General features: G+C 44.2%; 1 protein-coding gene across 2 annotated transcripts in view; it reads right to left on the bottom strand.

The window, feature by feature from the left end:
- PDE10A (phosphodiesterase 10A) overlaps positions 1-14,838 on the bottom strand; it is a 1,160,934-nt gene that overhangs the window by 701,421 nt on the left and 444,675 nt on the right. The window contains exon 4 of one of the 2 annotated variants that reach the window (XM_085612212.1): positions 5,858-5,981. In XM_085612212.1, coding sequence (XP_085468338.1) covers positions 5,858-5,981 — 124 coding nt within the window. The remainder of the gene's footprint in view (positions 1-5,857; positions 5,982-14,838) is intronic. The other variant, XM_085612213.1, reaches the window with a different exon arrangement.

The raw sequence follows: 14,838 nt of genomic DNA, 5'->3' as shown, positions 1-14,838 counted from the left end.
CAGGCAGCTGAATTGATAGCACTGACTAGAGCTTGTGTGTTGGCTGAAGGAAAAAGGGTGAATGTGTATTCTGATAGTCAGTATGCGTTTGGAGTGGCCCATAGTTTTGGCCGCCTGTGGAAGGAAAGAGGGTTTCTCACATCCCATGGCACTAAGATACAGCATGGCCAATTGGTAAATGACCTCCTTGAATCACTCACCTTGCCCACTCAGATAGCGATTGTGAAGTGTAGTGCACATAAGAAGATCACTGATGATGTAGGTCAAGGAAATGCTTTCGCAGACCACATAGCGAAAGAGACAGCTAGAGACACTACAAGCCGCATGTATGTTGCGGGCTCTGCTAGATGGGTTGCACAAGGAGGGATGAGTGAGAATACTGTGGACAGTGTGAAAACGATCCAGGCAGAGGCCACAGAGAAAAAATTGAGTACGTGGAAAGAAAGTATAGGAAGATTGGATGTGACAGGGTGCTGGACAGACTTGTCAGAACATCAACACTGGTTGTTACCAGATGCTTATGTACTCCCAGTAGTTACCATGGCACATGGTCCAGCCCATATTAGCGCTAAAGGTATATGCAAGCTTCTGGTTCCGGTATGGAAGAATGTGGGTATCCCTAAATGTGCAGACAATCTGGTTAAGCATTGTATTGTATGCTTAATGCATAACCCGGGGAAGGGAACACCAACACCAGCATGACACTTTGCTCCCCCAACTTACCCTTTTGAGGTTTTACAAATAGATTACATCCACATGGAACGATGTAACAATCTGAAGTACGTTCTTGTTGTGGTATGTGCCTTCTCCCGATGCGTAGAGGCCTATCCCCTGAAAGATAATACTGCTCTATCCACGGCAAAAGTCCTTTTGAAGGAGTTTCTGCCAAGATTTGGGTTACCGAGAATTATTTGGAGTGACAACGGAAGTGAGTTTGTGGGTCAGATCATGCAGAAAGTATGTACAGGCCTTGGCATTCAGCAAAAATTCCACGCAGCAAACCATCCTCAGTCAGCAGGTTTGGTGGAATGCTATAATGGCACCCTTAAGCTTAAGCTGGCGAAAATACAAGCCAGCACGGGTCTTGCCTGGCCTGATGCCTTGCCCTTGGCTCTCTTATCCACTAGAACAACCACCCATTCCCGTATGGGGCTTAGTCCTTATGAGGTTGTCTTTGGACGCCCTGAAAATGTTTGGGGAGTCCCAACGCCAAAGAAATACTCAGAGATAGAGCATCCATTATTGATTGACTATTTACATGATCTATCCACTAAGTTACGTGTCCTTCACCAACAGGTACAAGATACTTTGTCCCAGGCTTCAACGGATCCTGGTCACACCATACGGCTGGGAGACTGGGTCTGTGTCAAAAACTTCCAGAGGTCAAAGAACTTGGAACCTAGCTGGAGAGAACCTCGTCAGGTACTACTGACGACGCGTCCTGCAGTAAAGGTGGTCGGCAAAAAGAACTGGGTACATTGCAAGAAAGTGCCCCTACCATTGCCTTATGATCAATGGGTTCATAAACGAATTAGCGACTCTGAAACCGGAAGAATACCAAGATTTGGACTATTCAGCGATGCACGCCGAGACTTTGCCGGAACAGGACAAGACGACGACGAGGTCCTCCAGACAGCTATACCACTGGCAGTGAAATTGGACACTACTAAACCACATTTCCTTTTTCAAGAGCAAACTGTACCTGGTTCCCGGAGGTACGATTTGAGGCCCAGACTGAACAAAATACCTCAATAGTGCTTCATTGACTTTGTTTTTATCCCGATTTCCACATGATTGCAGGGCTGTGATCGTAAGTCTCAGAATTGTGACCCAAGATGTGGCTCTAGGCCTGTGGGACTTGTAGGAAAGTATAAAGAACTACAGACAATCACAGCTGAGTGAAGCAACCTCGCATCACTGGCAATATTTAGAGCTGGAAATGATTGTTAACAAGGGAATGGACAAAATACAAACAAGGAGCACAAAGCATTGCAAATTATTGCATAATCGTTTTATAGTGGTTTTAATAATATTGATTTTGATATGCATTATATTGTCTTATATAGGATGGGGACTACACGTAGTTTTTACACAACCTACTCCCAAAGTTACGGTTGAAATGCATTCACATGGCACTCTACCACCTCATGTTGAGTCAAGAAGGAGTGAATTCCACAACACATTTGTTTCCATGCTACACCAACATCAATTGGCCACTAATGCGACGAACTGTTGGGTTTGTGGTCTTTTGCCAAGTTCGGTGAATACTGGAATGCCATACATTACCCTTCCTTTTTCATTTAATGGCTCTTGTAGTGCATGGTGGGAATTGAGCGCCAGTTGGTTATTTTCTGGAGATGGGGATACTCTAGAAGTAAGGCGCTTGGGAGTACATCTATACCATTTATGTTGGCGAGACAGAAAAAGGATATATGGGACGGATAGTGAGAAGTCAGAATATGCTGATCGCCAAACCAAATCTACGGATTTGTATTTTCTGCCCTCTAATAGAACCTCTCGAAAAGGACAAACTTTTCTAGTGGTACCTGGACAAGCACCATTCTGTATTAGGAAAGGAGGGTTAGAATATAAAGGTACAAGCAATTGCCAACATATTGTGACATTGAATGGGACAGATTGGCCTCGCATGGTTCCCTCACGCAATACATACTTCGTGAGTGGAAATAAGGCTTACACTTCTCTACCTGGTGATTGGAGAGGCACTTGTTATATCGCTTGGTTGTTGCCCCCTACACATATAGCAGATGCCAAGCATCATTTACAGAAAAGAGGGGTGGCGTCTGGCCAGGATACGTCAGGACAAGAAGTCGGGAATGTCTTGAAAGGACTCCTTCCATTCTGGGGCTCAATAGCCAACAGTAGAGACATAAGACAACTAATTCGAGTTGTAGAATCCACTGTCAATGAAACAGCTGGAGCTTTGAGCAACATCACTGCAGAACTCGCTGCTGACCGCCTTGTCACGCTTCAGAACAGGATGGTATTAGATATCATCCTTGCTGACCGTGGGGGCGTATGCAGATTGATCGGATCTAGCTGTTGCATTTTTATTCCAGACAACGCCCCTACAGTATACCAAGCCATCTCTAAGCTACATAAGATCGCTGAGTCCGTTCACCAGGATGAAGGGAATTGGTCTCTGATGGGATGGTTTGGGGGACTACTGTCTACATGGGGATGGAAGATTCTTACCTTTGTCGGAGCGACTTTGGCTATTCTCTTCTCATGTTGCCTTTGCCTACAATGTGGTCCAGCTATATGCGGGCTCTGCGCCACCCTGTGTGTTCCAAATCCGGTGGCACAGAAAGCAGCGGACACAAAGGTAATGCTGCAAAAACAGCTTGTAGATTTCATGGCTATTGAAGTCGATTCAGATTAACAACAGCCTCTGGCTTCTTTGCCTGAGTAATGGCAAAAGGAGGGTCTGAGGAAATTCAAATACGGCCCCATCTTTCCTTGTAACACCATTATGCTGTTGCCCTCACTCAGGCCCCTTCAACCTTCATAGCGTTTCTTTCACGTTCTATACTGTTGCACATATTACACGACCTTTCCGGTTTCCCTGAGCTAAGTCCATTCTGAGACCCGGCTCGAAGCAACTAATTCCCCAGATAACCATCTATTGACCCTTGGAGACCGTTCTCGGCCTCTCCAGTTGTTTTACGAATCACCATCTTCAACACGCAAACACATCCTGTCGTAAATTAATTTAACCAAGGAATGGCTATGCCACCTGACCTATAGGGTCGGGTAGAGAACACGACCTTAGGGAAGGAATTTCTATTACCCATTATCCTGTATCTTGTACAAAGAATGTTTTCTTGTGGATGATTTTTATTTTTATTGCACATTGTGGGGGTTGTTGCTTTAGGGGATTCAAGCGCTACAAAAGACTGTGAGCCACGGATTAAAGTGGCAGTCTCCTGAGAACCTACCACTGATGTTACTTGTAGGACAACTGTACCTAGCTGCAGCTAATAAATTGAAGTTCCTATGCCAGATAGAGTGTTCCGTGTCTCTGTAATTTGGAAGGCGAACTCAGAAGATTTCAGGCGTACCCTGCGCCGCCAGGCTTAAATAGCCCGGTTCTTCAACCCGAGCTAACTTATGCCCCTGCAATGCACTGCTTATGACCTCACATATTACATCATTAATGACATGGTCAGTAACATCACTGATGAAATCACCGATATCATTAACAGAACTTCTCACACACCCGCTCACACCCCCATACAATCTCTCGTACATCTACTCTCACACCCACACAACCAGTCATATATCCATTCACAGACCCACACAAGTACTCATACAGCCACTTACTCATCCATAGAGCCGCCACTCACACACCCACTCAATCACACAGGCACTCACACAACAGCTCACTCACCCAAACAGCTACTCAAACTAGTCACTCGGCCATACAGCAACGCACACAGCCAAACACACATCCATACATCTACTACACACCCACTTATTCACCTAAACAGCCACTCACACACCCACTTACACAGCCATACAGCTTCTCAACACAGCCACTCACTCACCCATACAACCAATTACACACACACAACCACTTACATACCCATTCACACATCCATAGAAGTGCTCACACATTAGCTCATTCACCCATACAGCCATTCACAAACACATACTCTCCAATACAGCCACTCAAACACCACCTCATTTTACCAAACTCCCACTCAAAGAACCACTCACTGGCACAGCACACTTACCCAGGCACTCACTCATACAGCCATTCAGATACCCACCCACTCACCCATTCAGTCACTTACACACCCACCCACCCATACAGCCACTGACACACCCACACAGCTACTCACACAATAACCAGCAGTCTCTCACTTACCCACACAGCTACTCACACACCCATATAGCCACTCACACACAGGTACACACAGACCTCACATATTATATCTTAAAAGCAGTATCACTCAGTAGAAGAACACCGAGTATACTAATAAAACCTTTAGTAGGAGCTTAGTACAAATGTTTAACACTCACATTTTTAGAAAACACACTCCCTTAATGTCATCAGTGATGTCACCAGTTAGGTCATTTGAGATATCAAGAGTGATGTAATATGTGAGCTCATAAGCGGTGAACTGCAGGGCGTAAGTTATAGTTAGCTCAGGTAACAATAACTGCAGAATTTCTATGGTTTTGTACAAGTGAAATCTGTAACCTTAGAGATTTATTTCACAGTTAGCTCCTGACGCGTGTATATATAATTACCACCACTGCATACAAGAATGCATTTTCTATGTATGAAATAGAGGATTTCAGGAATACTACACTGTCCAAGGTGAGCACCTGCATTATTGTATTTCGCGCTGATATATAGCTGTTTTATTCACTATTTATCTATTTGAAATGTTGAAATGTAGCCACTTAAAATATTCATTTGCTTAAGTTTCTGGTTATCTATTAACAGAAATGTAAACATATACATAACATACTTCTGGTCTGGTGATAGTTTGAGGCAGTAGAGAACCTGATATCTAATGGATAATAGCTTAATAGCAATGTATTTATTGCCATCAAGCTATTTATACAAAGCACATCAAGGGAGATGCATTCAGATTTGGGCATATCGGCTAATACAATCCAGCCATTCAGCAAGATGGCTTCTATTTTAATGACGAAGCCAGAAGTTTGAGCAAGGACTGACCCCATTGAGGCCAAAACAGACTCTGCTTAATTCATGTGTTGGCTGTTACCAGGAGGGATAAACCAAAGTTAGAATAAATCAAAGCAGCACTCTTACCCCAATGAAGAAAAGCAGTGTTAAGCACAGCACTGAAGAACCATTCCTCACCTGTTTTTATGATGTCGCCCAGCTCATAGAGGAGAAGTTTGTTGTCCCCACCAGCATCTAACCTCTGCTCGATGTAACAGTTTAGTTCATACACCACGCCTTGCATATTTGTATCCTGGTACTGCTGAGGAAAAAGGGGGAAAATATAGTTTAAAACAAAATTTTACATCCGTATGTACAAATAGAACATAACCTAGCTACATGGCGAAAGAGTAAAAGACACAACAAATGCATCCATTACACCTAATACTTTACTAGTCTAAAGGCACGTCACACCAATTAAGCAAGAACAATTTATGCTGATCCAGCCATGTAGAATGACAAGAAAGAGCACACTGGAAAGGAGAAACTATCTCTTCGCCAGCAGGAGGAAGCAATATCTAGTGTGGCATTTGTTTACCTTTGGAGAGCAAGTATATGGGCAAATGCTACATTTTTGGTCAAGCCTTTTAATTATGTTTTTAAAATTAACTAGAAACAGATAATTTCGGTTTTAAATGTTTCATTACCAGAATGGCTTTTGACCAAGTAAACAATTTTGAAAATCAAAGAAAAAACATATTTAATCCTTAGTCAATCGAGAGCTAATTATATAAATGTGAGATTTCCACATTTTGAGCTACTGGTGACACTAGACGCTGTATTTCTCAGAATCTGTGGCATAACTTGCAGCCTGCTACAAGAAAAGTGTATCTGGTTGTTCTTGCACGCGCATCACATACTCAACCTGCTTTCAAGGGTATTTCAACCTTCCACTCCAGGGGCAAATTGGGGGCAAACCCCTTCTCTGTCTCCAGGGAGGCCTACTACTGTTTTGCCCCTCTTTGGGTGGGAATATGGCCCTATGTCAGAGTTTAAAGCACAAACAACTATCTTTTGGCCCAAATGAAAAATCCTTGGTCTCTATTAGGCTTTCTACCCCACTCTCGGGTGCAGATTTGGGGAACCATCCCGTATTGGGTCAAACTGCATATCTACCCTCAGGGAGGATGAAAGGCACCATTACCTCCGCTGGGTTGGAGTATGGCTCAATACAAGGATATGCTACGCCATCATTTTGTATGTGTTGCTGTCATTTTGAAGTACCTGGTGTACAGTGGGTTTTCTGTCCTGCCAGGGGCAAACACCCAGTCTGTCACTGATGTCTAGTGGGTGGAGCACTGATTGGGGATCTCATTAGAGGCGATCCCCAAGGACAGATCTACTGGGTGGAGATACAATTGGAATTAGGAGATTCTTCCCTTTCCAATAGTACCTCCCCCAACTAAGTGTTTGAAGGAGCTGAGCTATGCCCCTGAGCACTGATGCAGTGAAAGTAAAATTAGCCAACTGGCTCGTTTTACTTTCACTTTTAAAGTAAAAACGTCAATGTTCCCTGCACACTAATCGGAATTACCAAATGAAAAGAAACCGCCTCAGGATGCTACGGAAGCTTTTCCCAACCGGCCAGAGAAGCACATTTAAAAAAAATGTTTTTTTTAAAACCTTCATCAGTGTTGCACAAAGGCCGACAGACAGATAAAGGGTTAAGTGATACGTGGGCATATGTAGTATAGAAGCACCTGATGTGTTTATACCACCAATCTTGGGTAAATTGCAATTCATTAGCACCTTGATTTTGTTTTTTTAACTTACCCACATTTCAGACTTTGTTTTAGATAAAGCTGGTAGCAGCCAAAGAAGTTTTAAATAGGTTTTAGGTCTCGCTGAGTCAGCGCGCATGCGCTGCTCGGAGAGATTTTAGTAAGGGCTTTAAAAAATGCTACCGCCGGCTACAGCTTGCAGTGCATGTGCGCGGGCGCGCGCTTCAGCAGAGGTGCCATATGGCATGATTACTGCTGCGCGCGCACCACTCTCGCACATGCACTGCAAGCTGTGGCCGGCGGTAGCATTTATAGCTTGCTAATCGCGGCACCGTTGCTTTACTTTTAACATTAAAAGTAAAGCGCTGGTGCCGCGATTATAGCAAAAGTAAAGAAATAGAAACAAACATCTATTTCTTTACTTTTGCTCTAATCGCAGCACCCGCGCTTTACTTTTAATGTTAAATGTTAAAAGTAAAGCGCTGGTGCCGCGATTAGAAAGAAAACAAGCATTGGCATAGCCAATAGGTCTCGCCTTTGGGACCTTATAAGTGTTTAGCCATGCAACAGTTGCATAACTAAATACTTATAAGGTCCCAAAAGCGAGACCTATTAGCTATGCCAATGCTTGTTTTGTGTGTGTGTTTCACAGCCCAAAGCATAAAGCACACCCGCTGCCCCAGGTACTTTCAGGTGCATGTTAAATTTGCGAAGAACCTTCATGTGGCTATGTATGAACTTTCTTTTAAATTTTCTTCAAGGCTGGTCGCATGCAAAAAAGAGCTTTAAGGACTTCAAGGAAATGTTGTAAACCATAAATTCCTAACCTAGCTTTTAAAAATCTGAACCTGTCCAAGCATGTGTGATGTCCTGGAGGCAGTACGTGTTTTTACACAAGGTACACATCCAGACATATGTAGCCAAGTGTGGTTTGTGAGGAAGGCATGTTTATTATTGTTTTTCAACGTATAGGGAGAGCAAAGTTGTTAAGCTTGAAGATGACAATGCATCCCTTGCGTGGCTCTATTTTGAGGACTGATTCCAGGCACAAAAAGAGAAAGTTGGGCTTGAACTTGGGGAAGTTCACATGTCTACCATATGCTTTCGAGGCACCAGCAGGCTTGAACATCGACTAATGCCCATTCATGACCAGAAAGTAAAGTGTCTTCCATGTTAACAGGATGGAGGCAGCCAGTGAGAAGTAGGAGGGGATGTCCGCCAGATGGTCTGCCACACCACCGATTAAAGACTGCTGAAGCATGTGGGAAGCCCCCCCCCCCCCCAGGTCAGAAGTGACAGGTGAATTGTGAGTCTGGCTGTGGCAGGAGATGTGGGTGAACCGCAGCAACTGCTGATGGAAGCTGAACAAAGCCTGTCCTCTATTACCAAACTGTGGCTGCCGGTGGCACCGACAGACATAAGTAGACAAGTGGTGGTTTACTTTTTCTGGCCACAAAACCACCGATGGAAGTCAAGCAGGTCACAAAGGTAATAGAGATTTTTCTACTTCAAGGTCATCCTTTTCGAACAGTCACATCTGACTGACCCAGAGAGATTTAGTGGATTGGTGCCATTGCTCTTCCAAGGAGAGACCCTTATAAAGATGACTGTAGATGAGGTGCAGGGAGTCCAACAAGCATACTGGGTCAAAAATGGATTGAAAGGAGGGAGCGCTTGATTATATTAAAACCTGTATCAAGGATACAGAGCGAGTTGTGGGATATATTGACCATAGAGTTACTCACATGGAGAAGCAGCCTCAAAAATATGGAAACAGATCCGAAGGATGCAAACAGTGCTGTTGCTTCCATATCCCTCTTAAAACATAAGTCAAGACTTTAGAAAATGAGAAGTCAGCTGATTGCGCCGAGTTGAGTGAAGAGCAGTTCCTTTTGAACTCTGAAGTTATGCAGATTATGGAGAGAGGGCACAGTGCAGGTGTGGAAGACGATGCATTAGCCCACGAAATACCCTTCTGAGAACAGCACTTTTCCACTTTAGTTATACGTTTACTTTGTGTGGCATTTCACAGCACTGCAAGGAAGTAATATTAAAGCGAGGCAAAGAAAACGCCTATTTCCATACTTAAGCCATGGAACACTGATGCATAAATAAGAGCTCCAGATAACCAAAAATAACTCTTGTGCCTGAGCAGTGAAGCCTCAATAGGTTTCCACGTTCAAGAGAGTTTCTGTCAGGGGAAAGAAATTTGGGTCATACAATCCCTGCACAGCTAGAGATCAATATAGGTCACTTTTAGAGGTTTGTGTTAACGACAACTGTTTCTTTGATGGTTAACACAAATAACTTAATTTTTGCTGTCTTCTAAGACATTTTTTGCAGTTCTGACGTCTTGTGTTTCTAGAAAAATGATACGAAGCAGACAGGAATTGCTAGAAACCTGGGACCCTGGGCATACTCTAACCCAAAAAACAGTGGTTCCCTTAAGGAAGCTTTAAGCTTATGGTTCACTGGCAGGAACTGTTTTAAATATGGATTGGATTTCTAGTTGCAGCGCCAATATGGGAGGGCGTACCACACCAATTCAGGACATATTTTGCAGTCTGAGGGAAATCACGTCTTCTCTGATCATTTTTGATCTTTGATGCAGATTTGAACCGTGTGCTGACTTTAAGGGATCCATTACTAGAGATTAATTTGCAATTATCTCGGTTTCTTTAGATGTAAGGTCACATCCACGTGTGTTCTAATGAAGACCCTGATGGAAATCATTATTTAGGGGTTGAAACTTCAACATACTCATCTGCTGACTAGCATACATTGTACTGTTTTCCAAAAAGGGAACTTTAGGCCGGAGTTGTTTTTTCAAAATAAACCCCCTAACACGTCAACAGCGTTAGTTTATTGTTTTTGGAAATAGCATTAGCTCACTCATCACTGCGTCACCTTTTGGAGCACCTATGTAATTAATCTTTTGCATATGACAGTAATATACAACAATTTAAAAACAGTTTTTTCATACGTGCATAATGACTTTTGTCTTGCTAGTAAATGCCTTCTATCTGATCCGGCCTTATGTTCTCTTTTTCATTAAAGCATTTAAACAAACTGCACTCTGTATTAGATGTATTATTGGCATTAAAGTTAAAATATTTTAATTCTAATAATTTGGCTTACACTAGTGGTGTTTTTTATACTATTTGCATTACATTTAAAATGGACTGGAACATTTTAGAATATAATTTAAATATTAAACTGTAAGCTTCAGACATTCGGTTTTATTCTGCATGCAAAAACAGTACCTCACAGTTTAGATTTACAGGCTAATCATGATCCATTTCTGACAACAGCTCCCCAAAATGTCATTCCTGCCTCCTCTATAATGGAGAATCAAATGACTGGTTTGTAATGCACAGAATACACACACTCATTTCACTATCTGTACAGAGAGGATCTGGTTGGTTTGAATTGGCTAGAGAAGGCACAGAGGCTTACAAGGAACTACTGATTAGTCATGGGTTGAGCAAGGTGCTGCCTCTTCCCTTTATGCAGTGGATGGCAGACTAAGTATGCGGCAGAGAAAACCAAACAAGCATTTGCAATGCAATAGGTCTCGCATGTATGACAGTTTGAGCTATTGGTATTGTAAATAACAATGCCTATTATTTATGTGTTGTTTTTAAAACAGAAGTGTATTTGTTCCCCAAAACCAGGTCTCGGCTGTGAAGACCCTTTGCTGGACGTCTGTAGAATAAACACAGCTTATGTGAAGCAAAGCAGAAAAATAGGAAGCATGGACTATGTTCACTGGGGTGGTGGTGTGGTTGATCACAGGAAGTCCATAAGTGAACAGAACAGGATTTCGGGACATGGGATGCCTCTTACCCTCAATAGGTACTAGTTTTGCTGTCACTTTAAGGAAAACATCGTTACACACAGGACAACCGTTACTACCCCCAGGTTTTGAGCCATCAACTCATTTACTTGTGGAGCTTGTAGTTTTAAGTTTGCAGCTGTGAGTATTGGCCTACAGTTTCAGCACGCACACTGCATTTAGTCATTAAAAATATGGGACTGGCTGGGTGACCCACATGTTGACATCTATGGCTATGCATTGATGTCCCATTAGTGCCTATGTCATTGCTGAGAAGACCTGTGTTGCTTTGTTCAACATATTTCAAATACACTGTGATCTCATCAAGCATCAGAACCAAAGGTTTGTCCAGGCATTAATGGCTAGAATTCAGGGGTATCGTTCAACCTGTAGAGTATTAAGAGCTACTTGTGTTCAATAACAGCCACTGCGAGTTACTGATATTATTAGTGTTGTAATAGTGACCACACCATACAAGATTACACTAGTGGCCACCAAATGTAAAATTACTAGCAGTGATCGCCTCAGTGCCTCAGACCGGGTTGCCAACAGTAATGTAAATAAGGCTTTGTCTATTGGAATTCCTTTAGCTGAGTAACACAGAAGAGCCACAACAGCAACGCCCCGGGCATAAGTAATAATAATAGTAATGTCTCCCTAAATGATCTATCACTCAAAAGTAAGGTTTAAATATATTTTGGAAATCAATTTTTCTACAAACATCAGCTCATGAGTTATGAAAATACACATTTAGTTGTTGTCTTGAATACACAGTATTGCAAATTATCAGGAAATCAATAGAAAGCTGATGAATCGCGGGAGAAAGGCTCCTTAGAGACAGCACGACATTCTACCAGAGAGCTATGCTGGAGAAGCATGGGGGCACCGCCGCCTTGGGCAAAAGCAACATCGGATCTCATTTAGTCAATAGCTTTCTGCAAATGCCTGTGCGGTGGCATTTCTGGGGGCACCGATAGCATGCCTCCTCCTGAAGATACTGCTGCCTTACAGTGGGGCTTGGTAACATCCTGGCGCAGCGAAAGCCAGGGAACACCAGGCAAATGAACAGCTGCATTGCGCCCAAAGACCCATCAAACACTATCAATCAGAGTAACGGGGCACAGGTAGCGGAAACACAAGGACGCGAGCATCCACACTCGAGCGCCTAACACTCTGCCTCGGATAATATTTTGCAACACATCCTCGCACAGGAAAGCTTTTTGGCCACAACAATGGCAGCAAAATAGTAATCCAAAAGAAAACACATTAAAAAAAGCAAAACAACATTAGGCGCTCACACGAAATGTCAGCAAGTAAAGCCACAGCATGTGCAGCGATGCCAGCGGATTGCGCTTGGCCAGGCGAGCCGTGCCTAAGTAAAAAAAAAAAAGCTTGGTCGCTAATGTTAAAGCTAAAGTGCAAACATAACAAGCCTTGGCAGCGCAGCTGTAAAAGTAATGCGGCCGCAAAAGTAACGCTGACGCGCGGCCGTGAGAGCTAAAGTGATCACGATTGCGGGGATGCGCTCTGTGTTGGGGGAAGGGCGGAGCGAGGCACGCTGTAAGGGTGCCACGAGGAACGCCAGATGGTGGCGGTGCGGGTGCTCGTGCGTGTAACCGCAAGCTTGAGGCCAGCAAAAGCTTGTGGTCGGACTTTCAAAAGCCCACTTACTAAATGTCTCGCCAGAGCAGAGCATGCACTGGCTCAGGCGAGACCTAAAAAGACAGAGAGAGAATCCAGCACAAGACTGCATAGTGTAACACACCAAAAACAGTGTAATGTGTATGCAACCCTGTAATTCACAACAGAGATTGTGTATTTAAATGCAGCACAAATCTAGCATGTATTTTTCCAAAGGTAGGAAAAAAGGGAGTTAGGTGGTAAACTATGGTCATTTTTAGGTCGAGCCTAGAGCAACGCATGCGCTGCTTGCTCGACTTTTAGTAAGGGGTAAAAAAAAAAGGGCTACCCGATGCTGCCATGGCCGGCCTGGAGCTTGAGTGCATGTGCGCGCGCTTTGCGTGCCTCTCTCCGTGCTTCAATTCCCTACTCCCTTACATGCCTCTCTCTGTGCTTTAATTCCCTCCCCCTCCCCCACCACAGATCGCGTCACTCTGGCCTCCACTCCCCCCCCACCTCTATACTGCAGCACGCCGCGCGATCACTCATCAGTTTCACTTTCGCGGCCAATGCTCTTTTCACTTTCGCGGCCAATGAATGAATGAATGAATTTGAGATTTATATAGCGCATAGTTACCCTAGGGCATCCCAGCGCTTGTCCAGGGCGACAACAAGAGCAACAGACGGGTCAGCAGCGTCAAACAGGAAAAAGATGAGTTTTAAGAAGTTTCCGAAACAGACAGGTACAAGTCTCTGAGCGCAAACTCATAGGAAGCACATTCCACAGGTAGGCTATATTGGCCGAAAATCTACGCCCACCCGCCCGAGCCCTTTTCACTCTGGGAACTTGGAGCAGATGTTTCTGGTCGGAACGCAAAGCTCTGTTGGCCTTATAAGGCACAGCTAAATTCCTCAGGATGGGAGGTCCCTTCCCCTGGAGAATTTTATGCGCTGTGCATAGAGCCTTGAATTTGACCCTTTCCCGCACCGGAAACCAGTGCAGGGCCTTCAATGCGGGTTTGGCTGACTGCATCCTTGGTGTATTCATAAGCAGCCTAGCAGCAGCACTTTGAACCTGCTGGAGTTTGTTAAACGTGGCTTCAGGGGCACCTAAAAATATAAAATTGCTGTAGTCTAATCTTGATACAATAAGCCCCTGAATGAGCAGCTTCCTAGATGTCCAAGGAAGCAGGGGGATAACTTTACGAGCTGAACTGAGAAGACCAAAGCACACTTCTGCCATTTTCTATGCCTGGGTCCTGAACGAAAGATCTTGTTCCAGCCAGATCCCCAGGCTCTTAATCTCCTCTTTAGGACTCGGGAGATCTCCCAGACAGCTAGGCCAAATAGTCGAAGGGAGAGAGGGGGTTTTGTTCCCTAGCAGTATTAATTCAGTTTTCGAGCCGTTCAGCTTCAAAGCAGAATCACAAATCCAGGTGTGAACCTTGGACATGCAGGAGTGCAGCAAATCTGGGTTAACCAAAAGTTGGGATAAAGCGATCACCAGCTGAGTATCGTCAGCATAGCTGACGATTTTAATACCAAATGGGGCCACCACATCCTCCAGGGGGGCCATATATACATTAAACAATGTGGGGCTTCCCAAACCTGGTACGTCCGGTCACAGAGAAATGACATGAGCCACTTCAGAGCGACACCTGTAACCCCTATATCTGACAGCCGTTGGATCAACACTTGATGGTTCACCGTGTCGAAGGCCGCACTCTGGTCCAAGAGGATCACTGCCATTGATCCTCCTGAATCCAAAATGCTCCTGGCTTCCTCAATGACTGCCAGAAGAGCGGTATCGGTGCCCTGACCAGGTCGAAATCCCGTTTGGGAGTCTCGCAGCAGGCCGTTGGACTCCATGAAGTGTGACAGCTGACGGTTCACTAACCTTTCAGCAATCTTACCAAGTCCAGGGAGCAAGGAGATGGGCCTGA

The sequence above is a fragment of the Triturus cristatus genome, chromosome 6 (assembly GCF_964204655.1).
Source record: "Triturus cristatus chromosome 6, aTriCri1.1, whole genome shotgun sequence".
NCBI lineage: Eukaryota > Metazoa > Chordata > Amphibia > Caudata > Salamandridae > Triturus > Triturus cristatus.
This window is presented reverse-complemented; position numbering and strand designations above follow the sequence as displayed.